Source organism: Aptenodytes forsteri, unplaced genomic scaffold (assembly GCF_000699145.1).
Source record: "Aptenodytes forsteri isolate BGI_AS27 unplaced genomic scaffold, ASM69914v1 Scaffold9, whole genome shotgun sequence".
In the NCBI taxonomy this organism is placed as follows: domain Eukaryota; kingdom Metazoa; phylum Chordata; class Aves; order Sphenisciformes; family Spheniscidae; genus Aptenodytes; species Aptenodytes forsteri.
In genome coordinates this window covers 1,007,162-1,031,813 of record NW_008796217.1, presented here as the reverse complement: position 1 = coordinate 1,031,813, position 24,652 = coordinate 1,007,162, and the positions used below count along the sequence as shown (strand labels likewise).

Genomic DNA, 24,652 nt, shown 5'->3' with positions numbered 1-24,652 from the left:
GTTAATTAATGCAAATCCTACAGGAATACTTCATATTCGTTGTACCAGGTGAGCACACAGCAAACCGGTAAAATAAATGTCACAGGAAGAAGAAGGAAAAGATGCAGTCTAATAAGGCTGTAACACCTGGTAACTCACAAACCGTCTCACTAAGTTTAAATACAAACGGACACATATCTCACTCCTCATATTTTGTTGCAAAAAGAAAAAAGTAACTCTCAGTCTGCTTTTTCTCCTTAAGTCGCTCCGTAGTTGATGACACAAATATAAGAGGAATAAACATTTTCTAAGATTACATGTTATGATTCGCCAATGTGACGAGAACGTTGCCCCAACTCAGTAGCTGCTGAACAGCAGGGGTTGCTCTCTGTTCCCGCCAGTGTAGGTTAGTATCACATTTATTTAATTATTCATAGAGCGTATGTTTATATAGGTTAATTTTCCTGGCGTTTTTTTTCCTCTTCACTTGTGGTGGAGTCAGATCCAATAATAGACTTTAAGGTGAAACTGATGTTTCACTACAAGACCGCTAAACTGTAGAAAGAAGAGGCTTCCGAAAGACTCTTAAGTGTCAACAGGGAAAGGCTACGGAGGAAAGGGGATGTTAACAACCTCCCTGGCTTCCTGGCTCGGAAATGGCATTTATTACCACTATATGCATTATGGAGTGAAGGTGTTCTTGTGCCCTTTGGCAGGATGACTGTTCAAGGTAAGAAAGAACTTCTTGTTAACAGTGACCGAGGTTACTGGTATTTGGGGGTGGGGATGTGACCCCCCCCCCCCCCCCATCTTTTGGTGCCGAGTGTGTGTGTTTAATACTACTCTTTAGGCGGTTGAGCCCATACAATGAGAGAGATGTGTCCTTGCCCCGTAGCGCTCAATCTGAGTGTAACAGGGGATGACAGAAAGAGGTTAGAGGGAAAGAGGACGATTACGGAAGCAAAGGGTTTTGAAATGCCTTTTGTTAAATGGACATTTTGGTGCAAGTCTGAGGAGCGGTTTGTGAAAGGGATGTCGTTTGGGCTGAAGAAAGCATGTGCATTAAGGGAAAGAAAGGGTAAACCAGTTTATAATCCCCTTAATGATTTAAAAGTCATAAGGAAAACAACATTTAAAGGCTTCCCTGAATCTTTTTAGCATTTCACTGTTAAAACATGCAGGAGCATAGTGTGTGTTTTTTATTTTAGGGCACCAGTGCTTCCCAATAGCAATTTATTGCATGTTTCTAGAAAAAAAACCCCCCGATTCCTTCAAGCATCAAGCGCTGACACGTCAATTGCAATCTTTGTGAACACAAAAACCCCTTGGTTTTATTTTCTGTGACAAGCACGCTGTCCTATTTACATTCTAGAGTGAACAAACAAGGAACCATTCCCTGAAATAGGGCTACTCAGACTCTTCCTCTCATTTGAGTAGGAGGGAATTTGATGAGACATCCCCTCTGGGTCTGCAGTGACTGCTGAGGAGGTGAGTAATTTCAGCTTGCGTATAATGCCGCACGGTATAGAAGCATAAGCCAAAGTGGATGAGGCTGCAGGCACCAGATGAAAACTTACGGTCAAACACTCATCATGGTACTGTCCCCAAAAGGCAACGCTTTAAGGTCTGTCATTCAGCGTTCACCTCTTCCTGATCCAAAATACAGCCTGTTTCCTTAAGTTCTGTATGTTCTGAGCTGCAGTAAGTATGGATTTTTTCCTCTTTGAAGCTCCATTTGCTGAGAAGCTCTAGGATTATTTCAGTTAGCTGTTCCATCAACTTCTGCAACAGTTACAGTAGTAGTCTTGTGCCGCCCTCAAAGCAAGGGCTTAGAGTTTCCTAGTTAGACTGTCTCACTGGTTTTTGAAGATGAGGTGAGTGTGGATGTGGCAGTAGGGATCCTACAAGCTGTAAAACATACCAGAGGCTCTGATAAGAAGAGGTTAAGACTAGAGGCTAAACTCAGCATACTGAAGCTGAAATGATTTCTTGGGAGAGAACTACAGCTGGGCTGGAGGCCTTTTTGTCCAAGCACTGGGACGTAATCCTTGAAAAATTGTGTTTCACACCAACAGTACTGTTGCGGGCTGGAGACCAGGTGATGGGATCGGTATCTTTGCAACCTCTGTTTAAGGCAGAGCAGAGGGATGCTGATGGCAAGAAACTTGCTGTATTACCTATTTGACTATTGTCTGAAACATTTCACTCCAGGAAAAGAGCCACTAACAAAGAGAAGGCCTTATCTATTTAACATTTTTTATAATTCAATAATGATTTAGTATTTTTAATAATTTAAATGTTCCTTATCAAGGTCTTCAAATGTACAATGGGAATCTCTACCACTTAAGGACTTGCCCTGTCTATACAGATAATTAACTAACTCATTACGGCTTTTTGTTATTCTCAACGTTTATATGAGTTTGTCTACCAGTGGGGGGAAGAAGCTTCGTTCAAGAAGGGCTTAGGTATCAGCCATTACACCGAGAGGTACACTCATACCTTAAAAAAAGCAAACTTTCCACAGACTTTTTTTCCAAACTGACCTGGTATGTCCTGGAGCCTTCTAAAACTCAGTACTGCAGCAGGATTACGGAGATTTCCTGTCTCGGCTGCTGCTGACCGTTGCTGCTTTTGAGGAGGTGGCACATGCGAGCGCAAGTTGGATGGGCTATCTCAGCACCAGCAAGGGATACGGGTTCACGTGAATAACTCTGTACAGCTCCGTCAGAGGCTAACAGATTTTTAACGCATCTGTATTTTAAACTCAGGTCTGAGCATTATGAAAAAATGTCTTTTACTGTCAACACAGTTGACTTGCTTAAATAAACCACATAAAAGTAGGGTTTTTTTTCCATTTAACAAGTGGCAAGAGAAGGAAATCACAACACAGCAACTCTACTTCTATAAAAATATTAATTTATTATCTAGAACTGGGGAAGGCAGTGTGTTGACTGACTAGCACAACAATTTGGAGCAGATTAAGAAGTTGTGGCCTGAATTGTTATTTATTATAAACTGACCTGGCATTGCTGCACAACTGATTCTCGACAACTGCTGAATCAGGCTTTGCAAGTCTCTTAAAAGCTGACTAACGAAACGAGTGTATAAAGTGAAAATATGCCGCCACCCATAAGAAGTAAGCAAACCATCAAAAAACCAGAACAGTTACTGTCTTTAATATAAAATCATTTTTTCCCCAAAAGCAGCAGCACTGTATTACAAGTGTATTATAGTTAAATTAAATGAAGACGATCACGATTGAGGACATCTTCATGTATGAAGTAAAGTCTTCCAAATAATTCATAGTCCATTTTCTGTACATTTCAGCTTATCAAAATACACTGGAAACAATCTATTTGCTGTTCAGCAGGTGTCACTACCACCATTTCTCAAAGAAAACACAGTTTCTAGGAACACCAATGTTGGATAGTAGTTTGGATATAGATTCTATCATTGGAGGTGGACCGCAGATGTACCATAAAGTATCCTTAGAGACATGTTTTTCTAGATCCTTTTCAGATACTCTTCCCTCTGACAAAGAAGAAAGTAGGAAATGAGAACAGAAATACTCATCGTGAAGTAATTTAAAAAGAGAAGGACTGGTTAGAGGTATTTCAAGCACTCATTTCTTAAAAATGCTGGGCCTGTTTAAGGATAATAGGTATCAAGATTTGAGGCTTCCAAAACCGTTTGTTCTTCTGGGGATTTAGATCAGTACTTCCAGTTGGAATGGATGGGATATTAGTCACTGAAGAGGAACATGGCTTACATACATACAACTAAAAATCCCACATTCAGATGAAAAAAATAGGTAAGGATCGCTCGCACAAATACAACAGAAATGGAAACATGACAAAGTATCTCTTACAAGCAGTCAGCCTATCCTTCATCAATCCCGCCTTAAGCAAAGTAAATACTTTGCTTGATAGTTTCTGGAATAAAGTTTGCAGTGGGAAATACCGGTATAAAGTTTAGAATTAACAGAGGAGGTTTACTAGAAATGAGAACAAAAACTGGAAAGGGAAAATTTTTCTCCAAAGTATAATATGTACAGCGGAATTATTGAGGTTTAACTCACATCTCATTTTGAATCTTTAAACGTAAAAATACTAAATTATGCATGTAACTTCATCCTCTGGGATATAATCAAAATTAGAGTTTAGAAGTCATCGCTCTGCATTACTGTTATATTTACCTGTAACATGTGGCTGAAGTTCTTTACAGATCTGTGAACTCTGTTGGGTAACGTGGAAACGACATGTGATCTTTCCAGGAAATGCATTCATCAAACCAAGGATATTTTTCTGTAATGTTAAACACACTTGCTTATACCACAGGCCATTAAATCAAAGCAGATGTATGCATACAGTCCCAGAACACCAGTCATTATTACCGAGTACCAAGACTCTTGCATTTCAGCGCCGAGAACTTGACGGGCTTGATTTCAAAGGGCTGACCTGCACAAATACACAAAATTTCCGTACCTGGAATGTGAATACACTACCAGCTATGTTGGTAGCGCTTTCCTCCTTTTTTACAATAGATTGCAATTTGTAAAATTTGGACTTAAAAACCAGTTATGTCTTCTCCTGATTTCTTCCCCATATAAATTCTTGTTATTTCCTCCTTCCACTTCCATATGGGTTTTCCATTTAAAAAAACCCCTGGAGTTTGTACTTATCATTTGTTAAGAACTTTTTGAGTCTCCTCTGCTTTACCTAGTAAGATTACTAGACCCTTTACTCTCGTGTTCTCCAAGTAAAACCAGCTACAGTGTAATGCTAATGCTATTTTTACCAGAGTAGAAACTCTGTAATTTTCAGTTCCCTAAGTCACAACTGTGATAGTTACCACCAAAACCAATGGCTTCAGTTCAAATCATAGTAAAAAAAAAAAAAAATCTGTCAGATGCTGTAGTTCGTTCTGAAACTAAGATTTATTTACTGTCTAGATTCTGCACTACTTGGGATTTTCACTGCTGGAACAGACACTGGAAATTCTTTCTTAAAATATTCTGAAATAATAAAAATAATTTGTACTCTCTGAATTTGTACTCTGTACTACTAGTTACTACGCTGGACAGTCTGCCATGGGTGGCTTAACAAAAAAACCCCAGACAGATTCTACTTAATAGACAAATCTGTTTCTGATTCCCTAAAAAGAGATGGAATAAAGAGGGGCACAGCTAGACGCTGCTGCGCACTGCTCCACCAGTACCTCTAATATTGGCCTGCTTTCACTGTTCTGGGTGTGACTCTAAGCTTCTGTCCCCTTCATATGGAACCACGTATGATTTGATAGCACTTTTAAAACTAATCATGTTCTGTTGAGTTGAAGTCCTGGGACCAAGCCAGAAAGCATGCCTAAGGTAGGACTTAACCTGCTTAAATAATCCTGCAGTCATTCACACCACCTACTTGGAACCTATCACTCTAATTCAGTGACAGAAAGTGGCAAGTATCACACACGTGACAGGAACCGCCCCAGTACTATTCTCTAGTATCCTAGGGCAAGAGACAGGCTCTCTTTAACTGAATGAAGGAGAATCTGAACAGCTCAGCAGGTTCTTTGCAGCCTAGTAAGTTAGGGTACAAAATGAAGCAGACAGCTGAGCAATAAAGACCTAAGGGAAAAGACCTGTCCCCAGTGTCCCAGCCACAATAAGGAAATGAGGGTCATGTTCAGTCCTCATGAAATCAGGAAAAGACAGCTAACTGGCATCTTGAAGTAGCGAAGTTAGTATGCTATCTTTTGTAATTCCAACACTACCATTTTTAAACAGCGAGATTTTCAAAAGCAGTGCATCTGCCTGTGAAATGAGAGCACATCCAAAGTGATTATTAGAGCAATTACATTAGGCTGACAGGGACGAAGGACAACGCTATACGTAGCTGCTTCTTCGGGGAACAGGTCCTCCAAAACATCAGCGACAACCAAGCAGTTCCTCATGGAGATTTGTACAGAAGTATCTCACAACACCACAAAGACCCTAGTGATCCTATTTCCTCAATCCTCTGCACAGAAGTAAAGTATTTTCATGTACACGTTCTGAATTTGAGGGACATGTGAAGAATGAAGGGAAAGATCTATTTAAGCATTGCGACGTATCACGTGTGTTCTCTTCTGTCCCAGAAGCTCTAATGCAAAAGCTCTGCTGTCATAACACTGCTGAAGTGAAACTCAGGAAATGCTAGCTCCTGCACTGGAAAAAAACGTGCATCCTTAGAACAGACTGGGAGATAGTAGTTGGCCAAATGGAAGAGTAGATAGGTTCCAGTTTATTATTCTGCTTCTAGCAACAAACAAATGACTTTTCCAAGCAAGCAAACATATGATAGAAGTACAGAAGAAAAACTAATGATGGATCCCAACACAATTTCTGGAATTGTGATAAATTTTCACCTTTATGTTACAACCAAAACCTTTCAATACTTCAAAGAAACCTAAATCGTTAGGGATGCTTCTTTACAGAAGCTGTGCTAATTTGACCCTAAAATGTTATCAGTGACCCTTAATGGCCGAGTGTTGCAACTGATCTTTAACTGCTAGGTTAATGTTGATGAAGTACTATTACAAGCATTTTTACAAGTGCTTATAAGTCCTTCATTCATAGACTAGTACCCAATAATAACTAATGCATTATCAGTAAAGCTCCCCTATTATTTTAAAAAGTATTTCCTTTGGATATAATGGCTCTTGCTAGTCTTTAAATTCAATACAATCCGTACTGAGATGATGTGGTTACAGTATTCCAGCATACAGCATTATGCATACTATTACTGTGTATACACACATGTATATTGTAGTATATATAATCTTTTGTATACTACGATGGTCTTACGAGATTATAGTAAAATATAGACACTTAGGGTTAATTGACTTACCAGTGAAGTCAATGAGACCAGGTATGTCCGACAACATCCTTCATTTGTACACTGGCATAATTAACAAAACACACCGGGGATTTGAGGCAGGAAGTGACTTTTGTCTCTATTTGTACAGTGCCTTACACAGAGGGGCTCTCTGGAATTTGGCAACAGAATGATACACACACTAATAGCTGAACATCTGCAATCTTTTTTTTTTTAAAACTTTTTATTTACCTTAAATAAGAGTTCGCTTGTATTTTTTGCACTGTAGTACAGCTTCGCTGTTCCCATTTTGTATCCATTTCCTTTACTCTCTTGGTATCCATGAAGATCTGCTATATGCAGCAGTATAGAAAACAATGGGTTAATTCCAACACCCCCTGCTATCAGCACTAGTTTTACAGGGGAGTCACCAGGCTGAGGATCAAAGAAGAAATCACCTCCCACTCGCAGAGCCACTTCTGAGTCAAGAGTACACTAGGATGGAAAAGAAGATATTTAATTTCAAAACTAAAAACAAAAGTTGAAATATTATTCTTCTTGCACCACAGTCACAAGACTTGCTGGGCTGTGATTTTTTATTTTTATTGACCAATGAGTGAAAACTGAAGTATTTTAAAATAAATGCAGAGTTTCCAGCTATCTGAAGTAATCTGTTTCAGCGTCTCTAGGGATCTAGTTCTACTTTCAGAAGTTTCAGTCTTCTGATAAGGCGGGATGGTGACTCCCCTTCCCACCCCCATAAGAGTTGAAGGAGGAATGATTCACACAAGAGTTTTTCAACAGCAGTACATGGTTGTGAAAACCCGAGGTTAGCATGTGAGATCACACTTCTACCCAAACCCAGTCATGTCAAAAAAGGCCTTGCTATGAGGTCACAGAAGGAAGTCGGAATGAGTTGCATAGATGCAGAAGGTTCTTCCACCCCATTCCTAAAAAATAAAAAACACCCAGAAGTGAAGCAAGTATCCACGAGAATGTTTCTGGCAGAACCACTTCCGCATTTGCAACTTCAGAGTTGCAGAAGAAGAAAAACCAGGGGAAAACCTTCTCTCTTCCTCTCCACTTGTACATAAGAAATTATTTCTTACAGAAATTGGCCAAAGCATTTTTTTTTTATACATGGAAAACTAAAGCTACAACAAATAAAACATGTGGGTCAAGATCTTCTTGGTAAACTGCATCCCGGTATGAAGGGTGAAACTGCAGTACAGAGAGGTCAGGCGAGTTCTCCCACATCACTGTAAGCTAAAAGAACAAACAGGAGCAGAAAACAGAACTCATTTCAGACCATATACAGGGTTTAAAAAATAAAGTGATGAGGATAAGGAAGCTAAGGAAGGTGGGAAAGAAGGAGAGGGGGAAAAAAGCTACAAGAACTGCTGAAAAATCCGCAGTTAATCATTTACAGAATAAAAACACTTCCTCCAAAAGTTCCTTTTGATATCAGGAAACAGTAATTGAAACAAAAGGATTTCCATTAATGACACCTGCATAGCAAGCGAAGGTCTAAGCACGTAACTATTCCACCCAGAGGAAGAAGGCGGCCCTTTGACGCAGGTACTGCACAGAACACAGAGGTTCCTACAGTAGTGAGCATGACCATTAAAAAAAAAGGTTTTTGCCTTTCTTAATTACTGCATAAAGTATTATCTTTCAATTATAGTGTAAGACAATCAGCATTTATTATCTGAAACTAATTTCTCTCTCCCTTTTCAATGTACACTGCCAGGCTTTCCCACCATGTTTTACTTTGTTTTAGAGATGCATGAATCCAGAAGTGTTCCAGATTCATGTGGCAGAAGGAGGACATAGAACATGGTATCCTTTGTGGAAATAAGCATTTTTAGGGAGATACAATCTCATTCTTGTCTCATCTGTCTCCTTAACCGGCTATAGCTCATCAAGAGCTGGTCACTCGCAGAGGCGATGGGCTCCGGTGCAGGTGCGTTCCCCAGCAGAGCGGCGGATGGTGGCGTACAGGGGGGGTTCCTGAGCCGGGGAACCCGCAGGGGAGAGCAGAGACCCACCGGCAGCTCACACGAGGGCAGCTGATGAGGCGTGGGCAGGGCCAGGAGCAACGGCTGCCACCCCCCCCACCCCCCCGCTCCCACTAAAGGCAGCCCCAGGGGGCGCTCGCCACCAGGGCGTGGCACATAGGAAATGCTCATGCCTACCTATCCCTCAAGCCTGTGCCAGGTCCAGCTCAACTTTGTTTCTGTTTGTGCAGAGTGTATTTGATGAGCTGGATGGAGAAGAAATGCGTCGAGCCCGAACAAGATCTAACCCCTATGAGATGATCCGTGGAGTTTTCTTCCTGAACAGGTTTGCAGAACTTCTGGTAGTGTAGCCCCTTTCCCATTTATGTCCACTTTCAGCCTTGGGAGCCAAGGTCGAAACTTAATAGGTCCCTATTTATGTGTTCACAGGGCTGCGATGAAGATGGCAAATATGGACCATGTCTTTGACTACATGTTTACAAACCCTAAGGACTTCCATGGGGTGAGGGCCTCTATTTAACTTTCAAACAGAAGTGCTTTCTCAGAGAATGGAGAAAGTGGGGAGAAAGGAGAATCCTTAGGATACTAGCTGGGAAAACAGGTGCTTGAAAGAGGCTTCTCTGGCCGAGTGGTGTAGTTTATGGTGTCTCTGGTTTGACTGATGGGAGCTGTTACTGGGTCAGTAGAATTTCCTCAGTTTCCTTTTGCAGAGGCCCTTGATAAAGGAGCGAGATGCAGAGCTGCTCTACTTTGCTGATGTGTGTGCTGGTCCCGGAGGCTTCTCTGAGTATGTTTTGTGGAGGCGGAAGTGGCATGCGAAAGGATTTGGCATGACCTTGAAAGGACCAAATGATTTTAAACTAGAGGACTTCTATTCTGCTTCCAGTGAGCTCTTTGAACCTTATTATGGTATGTAGTGCATGTGCGTTATCTGACGTTTTTGCTTATGCTGCAGCCTTTGTATCAGGAGCGGGGCTGATATTGATACCAGCATGGGGATCTAAGAGAAGCCTGCTTATAGGGAACCATTTTGCAAGGTAGAAGGGGTCTGTCATCTGAGAAAGGGGTTGAGATTGGTGAGCCTGCATATCAAGTCACGCTTCTGCACTTATTTCCAGCCTGCCCTGGCAATGTGTGTCCCATTGTAATAGTTGATACTTGAGTGCTTTGCTTATCTGAAAATTGTCGAGTGCTTTAAGATTGCTTGACAGTATTTTTCACACTTCACTGATGTCAGCCTGAAACACAGTGAGTGAGATGACATGATAGAATCATAGAATGATTTGGGTTGGAAGGGACCTTAAAGATCATCTAGTTCCAACCCCCCTTGCCATGGGCAGGGACACCTTCCGCTAGACCAGGTTGCTCAAAGCCTCATCTAATCTGGCCTTGAACACTTCTAGGGATAGGGCATCCACAACTTCTCTGGGCAACCTGTTCCAGTGTCTCACCACCCTCACAGAAAGAATTTCTTCCTAATATCTAAATCTACCCTCTTTCAGTTTAAAACAGTTACCCCTCATCCTATCACTACGCTCCCTGATAAAGAGTCCCTCCCCATCTTTCCTGTAGGCCCCCTTTAAATACTGGAAGGCTGCTATAAGGTATCCCTGGAGCCTTCTCTTCTCTAGGCTAAACAACGTCAGCTCTCTCAGCCTGCCTTCATAGGGGAGGTGCTCCAGCCCCCTGACTTGCCCAAAGATATGTTAGCAGAGCCAAAGATAGAAACCTTACTTGCTGTACTGGCAGTATGCTTCTATATCAGGCCTCCCTAGCTCTGCTTTGATAATTGATTGTGGGCTCTTAGTAAAGATAAATAAAACAGATTTGGGCTAGAGGCTGTATCTGAATCACTGTGACTAAATGAGCTTCTTAATCCAAAGAGGTTTAAGCTAACATGTTTTACCTTGCTTTGAGACAGACTAAGCAGGTGTACACAGACAATTGCTGCACCTCACGGATGGTAACTTGTTAAGCTTGCCGATATGTTTGAGCCCTCTATCTGCATAGCCTCTAGGAATAGGAAGGGAAATACAAGGATTGCTAGTATTCCTGCTTCTTATTTCAGACTGTGTAAAGGAAACTTGAGTGTGACTGTCTTGTAGAGAAGAGGGTTTGCTTTTCCATTGTTGTGCTTTTTTTTTTTTCCCCTCCACTACTCTGACTCTTATTGACTGCCACTTTTGACACCTGACCATGAACTCTTAGAGAATGGTTAGCACTTCAGGATTAGAACCGTTAAAGAGCAGGTTCATGGCAAGGGCAGCAAGGCAGATAAACACATTGTTCTAACAACGGCAGCATTTCGATCTTCATAACTCACTGCAAACTGGTGTTCTTATGGAGAGGAGGAGATAGCTGGAGAAATGAATAGCCCAATGACTTTGATGCTTTTTCTTGATCCCTTTCTGTCTGTTATGCTATAAAGTCTAGTGAGATGTGTACAAACTCTTTTCCAGTGATGGGAAGGAAGTAGACTGCTGTGATATTTGTGTTGTGAAGAATGGTAACAAATTCTAGTGTCACTTCACTTACTGACAGGATGATTGATGAGGAATTTAGTTATCAAAGCGCTATCATGCATCCTGATCTCTGCTGCTTTCTAGTCCTCCAGTTCAGTTAATAGAAGCTGTAGTTGTAGAAGATTTATAGGGACTAATACCAAATAGAAGTTCAGGCTTCTTCAGAGTCAGAATTGGTGAGCTCTAGAATACACCTCAGGCTTTCTAAAACACCAACCTGGGGAACAATGTAGTGCTCTTAAAAAGAGCCATATGGGAAAACTGTACGAACATTCATGCACAAACCCTATTTCCCTTTCCCTACTTCCTTTATAAATTTGTTTGCAGGGTTTTTTTGGGGTTGCTTTTTTAAATTCCAGATTACATTGTGTTTGGAAATAGAGTATTGTGTTTCTTTGGAATGATTTGAATTCCTAGTAGAAAGTTGCCAATGCACAATGTAAATAATTTTGCCTTGTCTGTAAAAACATGTTATTAACAGGTGAGCTGTGCAGTGAGATTGAACGTTACATTTTTAGTAGATTCAGCTATGTGTCATTCCTACTTGGATGAGAATATTATGTGGTCATGTAGTCAGCTCTCATCTCGGGGAGGGCAGTGAATGATTTGTCTTTTGCTGAGGCTAATGTACAACTCGTCATTTGAGCATGGTTATTATATGGCCTTGTTGAGTCCTGACCACGCAATCTGAATAATTTTCCTAAATTAACAAGCATCTTCAGTGGTGAACAAGGGAATGTGTTAATGCTTATTTGCCTATCCAGGTCTGTGTAATTTCTGACTAAATGTTGATTGAATACAATAGACCACCTGCACATACTGATCTTTTGTCTGTACTTGCAAACGTGTTAGTAATTGTCTCCTTTTTTCCCCTTAGGAGAGGGAGGGATTGATGGAGATGGAGACATCACTCGCCCAGAGAACATTACTGCTTTCCGGAATTTTGTTTTGGACAATACTGATCACAAGGGAGTGCATTTCTTAATGGCTGATGGGGTTGGTCCATTTCTTTTTCTTCCTGCGCTAATGACCAAAACTGATACCTCACTCTGCATATAGTAGGATATTTGGCATGTGTCCGTAGTTACAATGTGAAATTCTTCAAGGCTTGCCATTAGAATTCCTGGTGGCAGTGTTTTTTGCCTTAAAGAAACAGAAATTATCATGATTCCATGATTTAGCTGTACAGAATCCTTTGCTTGACCATCAGATTTGTGGAGATACTAATCATATGCTATGTGCTTTGCAGGGTTTCTCAGTGGAGGGTCAGGAGAATCTGCAAGAAATCCTAAGCAAACAGCTCATGCTTTGCCAGTTCCTTACAGCACTGTCCGTTGTCCGGACAGGTATGTTTTATCCATTAATTTTCTTCCTCCTTCTCTAAGGTGTGGGTGGCATTGTGGAAGGATGCTGTACAATTTTTATTAACGTGCCACAGTCTGCTCTGCAGTGAGGCTAAGTTGCACAGAATTGAGTGTATACACATACATCCTGAGATGGTTGTCACAAAGCTAAGAGAACTGGCGCAGAAAAATAAGATTATCTATATCTATTTCGCTTTTAATTAAAAGCATGAGGTAAAATGTGTTAGTTTAAAGCTCTTACAATGTGTTATGTTATGTAGCTGTCTTGGGCTAAGGTCACTAGTGTGATAACTGGACAGTATATCTGAGTTCTATGGCACTAGCTGGACCAACAGCTTCCTGAATATTCTAGCAGGCTGGTTGGAACAGAGTGGGATTTATCCAGATCATCCTTCCCTCTGACTTGTGGTTTTTCTCCTTTAAATCTGCCATCTCTGTGATCAGAATAAGATGATGTGATCAGAATAAGATGAAAGGGCCTGTTGTGACAGGACAAGGGGGAAATGGCTTTAAACTAAAGGGGGCAGATTTAGACTAGATATAAGGAAGAAATTTTTTACACTGAGGGTGGTGAAACACTGGCACAGGTTGCCCAGAGAGGTGGTGGATGCCCCATCCCTGGAAACATTCCATGTCAGGTTGGACGAGGCTCTGAGCAACCTGATTTAGTGGAAGATGTCCCTGCCCACGGCAGGGGGGTTGGACTAGATGACCTTTAGAGGTCCCTTCCAACCCAAACTATTCTATGATTCTATAAGATGGGACATAGAACACAGGAAGAATCTCTCTTAACCAGCAGTCTCCCACATATTTCAGTGTGTTAGCCATGGCAATGGTAACAGTAAGTCAGTTTTCAAAAAAACCAATAAATTCTGCAGTAATATGGTGAGAAAGTGTTGTCCTTTAGCCTAGTTTGTAAATACAGCATTGAAACAGCTTAGAGAAGTGAAGCAATTAATACATTACACATACATTTTTCTAAATAAAAGGCTGTATTTTCCTAAGCTATAAAGTACACTGTGCTGAATTTTGATTTTATATACAGTAATATTAAAGAATACAAATATCTCTGGAAAAAAGTGAGTAAATGAGTACTAACTATTCCCATAGCATCTTTTACCCTGAGATATCAACTTCATTTATAAATAATTTTTAAGTAATTAAGTACCAGAGTTTTTTTCACCATATATACCACCTTTTCAAATTCTAGGTTGCTATTTTTTTCTTCTTCTTTACTAAGGAAAAGCATGCACTTTTGTTTAGCTAGAAGAGTCCATATGTACCCTGGAGGTTTCTCCACAGCATCAGGTTTGACCTAGCTTACCCGCTAACTAAAGATTTTCCTATAAATTCAACCAGAAAACTCAGCAACAGCAAACTGATTTACATCAAAAATCCTAAAAGAGCCTCCAGAGACAGGGAATTACGAAGTTAGGCCTTCATACAGAGCAATACCAAAAACCAGGCAATCCTCTTAGGTATTATGTGGTCTGCTGGCACATGCACTACAAGTTCTACACAACATCTCAAAAAGGTTATTTTGTTTATGTTCCAGTGGAGATAACTTGCTATAACACCTATTCAAATCTGTGGATGGTCACATGCTAACTGCTAGATTAGCAGCACTTTGGATATTCTCCATTCTAGTAAATTTGCATCAATCTTTACTGTAACTCTGCTAGCCACTGAACAAGACTGCAATTTTTGTAAATCTGGAAGAATCTGTCAATTTAAACCTTGCAGCCACATTTAAGAAATACAAATGCCAGGCAGAGAACAGTAAATAGGACAGATCACAGGGGGTTGTGAAAAGAACAAAAGTTGATAGGACAGGTCATCTATGACATATGACCAGCAGCAGAAATAGGATTCTTCTGACTATAACTAAATGGGGCAAACGGATGAACAAAACACTGCAAGAGGCCAAAGAGTCAGACTTTACTTTTAATATAGCAAAAATCAAGACTTGGGTTATGTCAACATTACAAAAATATTGCATATTCAAAAGAATACTATAGAAATTCTGAAGCATTCTCTTGTTTTATCATTTCAGAAAAACTGATCTAAGTATCTCCCTTTGCTCCCCCGTAATAATCTATACTTATATTTATCTGATGATGATTCCCAGTTTGTATTTGTAGAAATGGCCAGGAACAATGGCAAGTTATCAGATGTAACTTTGTAATGTGTAACACTGCCTGTTCTCAGGGACACAAGTTAGAACAGAGGGTTTTTCAACATTTTTCAGTTCATGAATTCCAAAGGAGTGAGAACCCTTATACACATTAACTACAATATCACGGTAAGTCCACCAAGCACAAGTGGAGTCAAACGATCACAATAACCATATTACCACATAAACATCCAATTTCAGTCCCTTACTGAACAAAAGGTTTTAAGATTTACATTGTATTAAAAATGGTCGAACAAGTCAACAGGAGTTTTGCAGCCAATAGCGAAAAAGTGGTCTGAAATCACACACACCACCCCCTCCACTCCCCCCAAAAAGAAAAAAAAAATCAATAATCCAAACCTCACAATCAACAGTTAATCTTACTTACCTCAGTGTGAATCCAGTAAGCAGGAGGATGAACAGTGTGCTTTACTGCCAGCTCTAATATTCCTTCTCGTTCCAACAGGCCAGGGCTTGAACATATTGAGAATCCCCCAACTACAGATACTCCAGGAATAAAGAAATCAACCCTAAAAATAGACCAGAAACAAAAGTTTAAAAAAAAGCCAACAACCCCAAACATGGAAATAAATAACCGAAACAAAATGGATGCCTTTGTTTCAATTATCCTTCCTTTACAAAGACATCTTCATTTCCATAACATAACTTTTCCAAAAAAGGACTTAATCTTGAGTAACACCATTTCCTTAGAATTATTTTCATTTAGAAACGTGTCATCACCCTTGTTAAACTAGCAGGTTTTCAAACTGTTCTGCTTTTAGCATTAGATGCCACATCTTACAACAGACTAGAATTCTAATATTTAAATAAATTATTTGCATATGAAAACAAAAATGCGATATGGTCTGACAGAGTGGCTTAAATCTCACTCTTTTCGGTCCCTTTGATGGGGTCTTCAATTTTCAAACGTAAGAAGGTTGCAAAACTAATTTGAGAAAAATGCCATTCGATTAATCACTTTCTTTTCTTGGGAAGATGAAATATCTGAAGTAAAACCACAGTCTGTTAAATATTTCTTATGTGAAAAATCAGTTACTAGAAGCAGAATTGCTTTACCCATTGAACTGCAGTGCCCTCTGGTGGCAGATATCTTTTTCTAGTCGATAGAAAATTGAGCTGGAATAAATTACTACAATTTTTTTTTTTAAGTTGAAGCAAACCATATGGCTAAGCTTTTGCAACACCAGCAATTAGAGAGTATGGAAGGCAAGCCATTACTACACACGAGCTATAATTCATTTTCGTAAAAGTAAGGCTTTGATATTCCAAATAGTATCAGAAAAAGTTAGAAGTTGGATTATGATCTAACATTTAAACTCCTCTGTGTTGCATAAATCTTTAAATACTTCAATTTTCTACAACACATAACAAAATCCCTGTATTTCAAAAGAAAACTAATGTTTAATTGTGCTGCTCCACTTAGGAAACAACCACACTGGTAAGCAATGCCAAGTACTAGAGAATCATTATTCAATTCAAGCCCGAGTTAGGCTGGCTCAGTATTCGTTAAAGGAGAATGCAACAAGAAATACAGACTGGCTTCCACTGCACAGATATTTTCTTTAAAATGCAAGGCTGTATTCTTCACGGAGATCACAAATTCTTGAGGGATGAGAGAAGCACTTCGAATAGTTCACTACTTTTTAAAGAAAAAATCTTGCCTGCTTACTCCCCACAAACCTTCACCCTTCAATGAAAAATATCATCTCTTTCTCTCAAAAAAAGCACAAAGTGCGATATATAGAATACTATAGTGATATAATTTTTAACTTTATGCTAATAAACTTGATGGTGTATAAAGGTATCTGACTGCAAATGAAAGGTCAACAACCAAAAAGAAGTTGAGAAGGCTTATTTCGCTGTCCTCAGCTTCTGCAGCCCCACTGACCACGGGGCTCAGCTTTCCTGGCAATAAGGATCTAAGAGATTAGAGAGGACGACTCTTGTACTGCAGCATTTATTGTAGCAAAGAACATCTCAAGATGCTACTAAAGCTCTTTACCACCCTCTGGTGGAAAATAATCTTACTGCTTATATTAACAACAACAACAACAACAAAAAGAAGTTACATTTATGCTGTAAAGTAACAATTTACATTCAAGTCAAAATGTTCTGCTTGACATATTGAACATTACTCATGCCTGATGGGGAAACATACACACAAAACCAAACATTGCTGTAAAACCTAAATCAAACGTAGTTTTTACCCTTCTAAAGTACTAATGTACACGTACGTTTCTTCCTATATTAGTATTTCTTTCCCAATTACATAATTATGAGAGATTTCAGGGATATTGAGAGATATTATAGTGGACTAGCTTGTATTTTGGATGGCTTGTCTCATCTTAGCTGTGTGTAGGAAGGGTAAGAGGACTCCTGAAGAAATGCTATCTGTGACAACTTAAGCAAAAAGAGTAGTTGTAGGGAAAAAAAGAAAAAAAAAACCCTATATAAACCCACAACAAGGAAAGGCACAAAAAGATGTAAAACAGATCTTACGGTTTCATTTCATTTCCCTTCTTTTAAAGGCTACCTAATCCAAATCTTTAAGAAAAGAACAACCGTTAGCAATTGCTGGAGGAAGAGATCAGAAACATTAAAACCATAAAGCTACTTCTTCAAAGTATTTATAACATGCATATACCTCAATGCATATTTTAGTAAATCAAAACGGGTAACAGCAACAAGTCTCTTCATTATTACTTGAAGTCAGATAAAGACCAGTATCTGCCAGCATGCTTGCAAAACAAATTCACTTCTGCTTCTGAAAACTTTGATAATTAGAACACTTATCAAAAATATATATACATTTTAGAGACAATCTTTGGCTGTAACATCTTCCAATAGCAAATTCTAACAAGTTAGCCTTTTCTACTCACGAAATTGTGGCCTGGTGTTTTGTACTGCTCATCAAAAAATGCAACCACAGTTTATAGCTACAAGTATAGAAAAGTTGTTGTATCCCTTACAATAGCATTAGAATACTTTCAAGGAAGAAGAAAATGAAAAAGAGTAATTATAATTAAAGCTTTCAGTTTCCAGCATGGTAATTTCTAAAACATTTTTGGAGGGTAAATGCGCTTTCCAAGTACTGGCAAGCAAGAATTTAATATGAGTCACTGCACATGTGCAAAAACTGCAGCAAATTACTCCACAAACAAATTATTGCAATCAACATCTTGTGTTCTGGTTCTAAATTTAAAAGCCAGCATATTAACGCTACATGAGTAACATATGCTGTTAATACCCTAGCAGCTATACTTTGATTCCAGCAAAACCACTTTCAGATGGCCTAAGCCTATAAAAAGTTTTAAGAACATTTAAATGACCAATGCCAAAAGCAACTACCCATAGTTTAAAATTAATTTTTAAGAGAAAAAAAAACGTGATTGAGTGGGAGTATTTTTAACAAGGAAGGAAGACAAACATGAAAATCCACTATTTCCCTGGGAAAAAAGTTGTAAGGTTGCTTAAACAAACAGCTAATTATTTCAAAGGCTTAATAAGTCAAGGTTTTTTTATTTTCAATTTGCCTATCTATATTTATATATTAATCTGACTTAACAGGCTTAATTTTCAGAGTGGAAACTTCTAGGGGAAGAAATAAAAGTTAACAGGCAATTCTGATTTAATTATAAACCAAAACTAAGTAACTTGCAAATCAGCAGCAGTCTCGGCTCCACTGTAAAGATAACTAGTAAATAAAGACAGTAAAGACAGCTTGCAGAATAAAATGCAGCGTACTTCAAAGTACTCTTGAAGAAACAATGCAATATACATAAACCAGAGGAAAATACCAAAACAATCAAACTGAACATTTAAAGAACATTAATTTTTGCCCTTTTAAAATTAATATTAGCATATTTAATAATAGCTATTTTAAAATTATGCTAAATATTTGCTATTTCATAGAGCACCCAATAATAAAACATCATATTATATAACTTAACGATTTTCTCCAAGGCTCGAATATCAGAGGCCTTTTAACATTTTGTTATAGTGGGCTTCAGCTAGTAAGATATAGGAAGATCTTACCACTGTCCTGCTTTGAAAGTAAAATCTTTATTTGCGATAGCCAAACGAAGTCTTTTGACTGTCTCCGATTCATTGGTGATTCCACACACTTTTGCTTGTGAAATTACCTAACAAAAGGAAAAAGGCCATTGTGTTACACAGATATCATTTGCAGCAAAAGTACTCAAGAATCTGTATATGAGATATCTATCGCTTCACATGTTATCTGTGGCATTTCATTACCTAAAGCACCGATATTTTTTCACTGGGGTAGAGAAACAAAAATGAATTCACTTACATAGTCACTGAATAGAGAAATGGTTTTCTACTTACAGTCTACCGTGTCTGTCACTTTTGTCAGGGTTATTCTAAGATTATATGCAAACTTATTTTATTTCAGCTGAAGAGAACATAATGATAAAGAGAAGCGATTGCTAGTTACCACTTTTCAGATTCTTTTGACATCCATACAAGGCAAACACACCTGTATCTTTCCAGGAACAAAGTAAAAAGGTCTCTGATATAAGGACTGACAAAGGAAACTCATGAAAGATCAGCTGGTACTGAAGTCCCAGGGAGAATTCTGGATCTGTATCTAATTTTATTTAAGTAATTAAATGCATTACTGAAAGATTATGCATTAATGAAATAAAATCAACAAGCCTTGTGTTACTGCTTTTAGACACATACCCCTTTGACTACATTTGTGATCTATGAACATGGGGAAACTGTGACACAAGCATTCATTGCTAGTTAACAGAAGAGTTTTTGTTTGGCAACCAGATGGGAAAGGATGCAAGAGCCATAGCTAATACCGCTTTTAAAGAGATTAAAAAAAAAATACGAAAAATAATGCTTTTTTACATGAAAAGCAGATTTTGCAACAGGACCACTGGGGAGGAGCTCCCCTCTTAAACTCTTTGATGCCCATCAGTACAACATGGATTTTCATCCTCTCCCTTCCCTGCCCTTCCTCTTCAGGTGTTTTTGAGTTATAATTATTAACCTTTTTCCTCTACAAAGAAAGCAATGCCCTAAATATTTTCTACACAGGCCAAAATACAGATTTTACTCTGTTAAAAAATGCTGATGTCATTTACCACACTAGGAAATACTAATAATAGCACCACAACTCTACCATTTCTCATTTGTATAAGATCAAACAGATAAAAAAAAATTTAAACTTTAAGCAACTATGCTCTACTTTAAAACACATGGCAGGAAATTAATTTATTCATAAAGCAACATCTGAACACGTCCACTGTCCCATTAAACAGCAGGACATTTGCCAATTTAAAATAAAGTAGCATACATTTCTTTTCCACTTTAGCAGACAGTATTAAATAGGTAATACAATCACTCTAAGCTAACGAGAAATATCAGATATATGACTTAAATGGTCGTTCTGATGGAGAAACCTTAAGTGCAGAAAATCGACATTAAGTTTGGATCTTCTTCATTCCCTTCTTTACTCTGCAGTACACTCCCTAATTTGTTCTTCAGCTGATATATCCGACAGAGCACTGGAAATTTAATTCTTAATCAGTATAAAGTTATTATAAAAACTGAATTTGAGTCAGGGTGATCAAAGACGTTCAACCAGTAATTTGGACCATCACAAGAGCATCCAACTGACCCAGAGCAAGGCTGCAGCGAGAGGGAGGAGGACACAGGACTCCAGATTTTGCCGCTGTGTTTCAATAAAGTGTTAGGCACTTTCTTGCCCTTGTCCTTCACATTACCACTCTTCAACAGGCAATATTGTGTAGCACGCACACTAATGCAACACAGACCTATCATTCTTTCATCTTTCTACAGGACTGAAATGGCCAAATAAGGCAATACAGACTGAGGGAAGCCAACTGCTGATTATGTGGAATTTAAAACCAAGCAGAGGATTTAAAATAAACTTATTTTAAAGTCGTCAGAAATAAAGTAACAAAGAATAAATCAAGCATTAAAAAAAGAAACGTCATAATCCTCTGACATGCAGAGAATTTGCAGTAGCAAAATTGAGCTCTGCTTTTTCACCTATCCCATACAGCTTCCTTCTCTTCCTCAGACCTTACACAGTTCCCTGCACCACCTCAGTGCTTCCAACACCTCATAAGGACCCGTTTTCCATGTATTTTCCAGCTACCCAGCATTTACGTTGGGCAGAAAAAGTAAGCAAGCCAAGCAATCAGAAATATCCAAGATAAAAAACACGGCTGCAAAACTCAAAAGTGCAATCATTTTTTTCATGTCAGAAGCAAACATGCACGTGCATCTGTCTGTACCTGTCTCTACACTCATTTTGTCCATGTACTGAGTTAATTTGGCACAAATCACATCTGAGCAGCTGCATGTCCACAAGCAATGCTAATCTGCACTCAGGTAAGAGCTGACATTAGGTGTGAGTAGCTGAGGCACAGCTCTCAAGACACATGGTTCCCAAAGCCAGCTCACACCCTGACAGCTCTGGCAACAGGCAGAACAAGCTTGCATTTGTCTCATCCATCTACAGCGCACATCACATGTGCTGGATCTCCAGTTTTGGGGGTTACCTATATATCCCCTCTGCCCAGCTTCCTTTCGAGAAGAATTCACCTGGCCTGTGACTTATTCTCAACTATAGTTAGGGAAAAGCCTAGCAGAGAAGGACTTAATTATGTACACATACGCACATTAATATCTGTGTAGTGTGTTTGAGAACATACAGTTTTGTCCTGCTGTGTGACACGTGCAGGACTGGCCTGTCATGAATGGCTACTCAAGACTGAGAGAAGCTAACTAAACGATGGAGAAAACTTGGGCACCGTTTCCCAACTCCTGGGAATTAAAGATGGGATTTTTCAGTCAAAAAAGTGCCATACTTCTCCTGAGAAGTCTAACAAAAATGCAGCATTATTTCACTAGTGAAACGTTTTTGAGAATTGAAGTCATATTCTCCCAGTATTTAAAATTTTAAACATCTACTTTAGCTAATTACAGAAAGGAAATACCTATATGAAGTACAAGAGTATGTTCACCTCTGAACATTATGAAAAAGAATTCTCACTGCACAAAACTGAGATCCAGAACACGCATTTCTGGATTTTGATGGAGAACCATGCTCTATCTTCCTTGTACTTGTGAATTTAAATAGATACAAACAAAGATCCTTTTTACAACTATCATCTCTCCCCTCAAAATTTCCACACTTTTTATCTTACCTCCTATGTTATAAAAGGACATTTTACACATTTTTTAATCTTAATTTTGAATTAGAATTGTAGAAACCCATAAAAATCTGAGAAGCCTGTGTAGAGATGATGGGTATCGGTATGCTTTCATTACTTATCATAATCCATACTTTACCAGAATTCTACTAAATTTCTTGTCCAACATAAAGTAAACGGCATCACGTGTCACCAACAATTTTTGTAACTCATTACATTTCACCCATGACCACAAAATATACCTACAAAAATATCAAATATGAAGAATAAGGAGAAAAAGAAGTAAAACAGACTCCAGGTGAAGAGAAGATGAAGCCTAAGAATCAAATACAATTATCCAGTTTCTTCACACCAAAAAAAATTACATCCTAAAGAACAGAACACTAACCTCCTGGCGAAAATTATTTGCCGTCCTCTCTAAATGATCCATTTTCCTCTTTGATTTTACTGTGCTGCAAGAAAAAGCAAACAAAGAGAATTGCCATTTTGAACACTGTGCTACTGTCCCTTACTGATATGAATTTCTATTAACATATGAATTTGCCAGTGTAATCCAGTCTACATTCCAGGTGACATAAATCTAAATAAGAATTAAATATACATATACAATTGGGAGTTAAATAGGTATTTATAGGTCTATAATTATTTGTCAGCCTCATTTTGCCAGTGTTATCATGACATTCTCTTTAAAAAAAAAAAAAAAAGCAGAATTTCTAATACATAACCTACCTGTTCACTGTGCAGTAACAAAAAGCAGAGTGCCTCAACACCACCAACACAGAGTGAGTGGGAAAAATTCTGCTAGCACCTCTCAGTAATTGAGGAACAGTAAAACCCATATAAATAGTAGCATGAGCCATGACGACTGGGCCGTCTTCAGAATCACCAGCTCCTAAAAAATCCATATAAATATTTGTTAAATAAAATACTCACTGTTTGACATGGCTTGTTTTCATCCTTTATTTCCATTACATCAGAAAGGCCAAAGCTCAGCTGGAGCTAAAACTAGCAATAGACATACAGGGTAACAAGAAGGAATTTTAAAAGTATGAAAGTATCATAAAGAAAAGTTAAGAGAAAATGTGCATCCACCAACTGAAGGGGAAGACAACCTTGTCACAGGTGATATGGAAAAGGCTGAAGTACTCAACACTTTTTTTGCCTCCGTCTTCACAGGCAAAGCCTGCACCCAGACCTCTGCTTGTACCAGTAGTGTTCGGGAAGGAGAGGGATAAGTAGGAGTGGGGCCAGCAACTGCTTGGAGAAGCTGGATGTATTCAAATGCACAGAGCCAGATGGGTTACACTCAAGGTTGCTAAGAGACACAGCTGACATGCTTGTGAGGCAACTATCTATCACCTATGAAAAACAGTTATCAGAGAAAGTCTCCAATTGACTGGAAAAAGACTAACACATGATCATTTTTAAGAGAGGCAAGAAGCACTGCCTATGTCCAGTCAGCACCACCTCAGCCTCTAGAAAAATGCTCAGAGCTTGTCCCCTTACCTGTGTGAAAGCTAAGAAAGTAATCAGGGAGATTCAACACACATTTACCAAGGGCAAATTATGCTTGACAAATTTGAACACCTACTGTGACAAAATGTCTGGTCACGCAGCTAAGGGGACAGCAGCGGATACAACATACCCTGACTTTCCTGTGGCTTTTGGCACCATCCATCTCTCACAGCATACACGTGAGGAAGCTGAGGCCAGATGGACTATTGGAGCAGTTGCAAACTGGCTGGGCGGGCAGAGAGACTTGAAGGTTTGACGGCTTCAAGTTGCTTCAGTTGCTGGCTAGTAACAGTAAGAGTATCCTGGGGTTGATATTAGGGCTGATATAGTTAATAAATTTATCAGTAACTCGGATGATGAGACAGAATGTACCATCGGCAAACTTGTGGATGATACTAAATTAGAGGGATGGTTGACATGCCGAATGGTAGAGCTTCACTTCAAAGGGGCACTGAGAAACTGCAGGACTGGAAAACAGAAACCTCATGAACTGTACAAAAGAAGTACAAAGGTCTACACCTGGGACCTGCTTAGTCCAGTGCTAGCAACTGTCCTGCTCCAAGCAGGAGCTTTGACTAGATGACCCTCAGAAGTCCCTTCCAGCCAACATATCTGTGATTCTAAATGCTCAAACAATATTTATGTTTGAAAGAAGATCAGACAAACACTGAATATGCATTCCCTTTCTATTGGTAAATAAATTATTCTGGTTGGAAAATTTTATAAACATTAAATAAAACTGTTTACAGGTTTATTTAAAAACACGTAAGTTCCTCACACTTCCATATATCCTCCATAATACCTACAGCTCTAAACAGTTAAGCAAGTAGCAGACACTTGCATGTACTACAGTGGAAACATGATGTGGAGCTTCAAAACTGCATACTCAAACGGAGCTATGGCAGAGAAAGATAAACTGACATGTACAATATTCAAAATAAGTCAGAAACATCCTTCACTTACAAGGTGTAGGAACAGGTTCATAGTGAGCCAAG

The 24,652-nt window shown here is 39.0% G+C and overlaps 1 protein-coding gene across 3 annotated transcripts; it reads right to left on the bottom strand.

Annotated features, from left to right (window-relative positions):
* Positions 1–2,910: 2,910 nt before the first annotated feature.
* Positions 2,911–23,879, bottom strand: OXNAD1 (oxidoreductase NAD binding domain containing 1). 3 transcript variants are annotated; one of them, XM_009288589.2, is made up of 9 exons: positions 23,788–23,879; positions 22,872–23,034; positions 22,531–22,594; positions 18,964–19,070; positions 15,296–15,437; positions 7,289–7,325; positions 7,083–7,183; positions 4,175–4,283; positions 2,911–3,510 (listed from the first exon to the last, which is right to left on the bottom strand). In XM_009288589.2, exons 2-9 carry the CDS (start codon positions 23,000–23,002, stop codon positions 3,356–3,358), a joined length of 846 nt encoding a protein of 281 aa, XP_009286864.1. In that variant the 5' UTR covers positions 23,003–23,034; positions 23,788–23,879; the 3' UTR covers positions 2,911–3,355. The 3 variants fall into 3 exon arrangements, with proteins under 3 accessions (XP_009286864.1, XP_009286865.1, XP_009286863.1); XM_009288590.2 differs by having other exon boundaries at positions 7,083–7,180; XM_009288588.2 differs by having other exon boundaries at positions 7,083–7,325; positions 23,788–23,878.
* Positions 23,880–24,652: the final 773 nt, after the last annotated feature.

Coding starts and splice junctions, on each gene's coding strand:
- OXNAD1 (XM_009288588.2), bottom strand. CDS start 23,002: ATGGCTCATGCTACTATTTATATGGGTTTTACTGTTCCTCAATTACTG. Junction 22,595..22,871: donor TGTTACTGCACAGTGAACAG/GTAGGTTATGTA, acceptor TTTTTCTTGCAG/CACAGTAAAATCAAAGAGGA. Junction 19,071..22,530: donor CAAATAATTTTCGCCAGGAG/GTTAGTGTTCTG, acceptor TCCTTTTGTTAG/GTAATTTCACAAGCAAAAGT.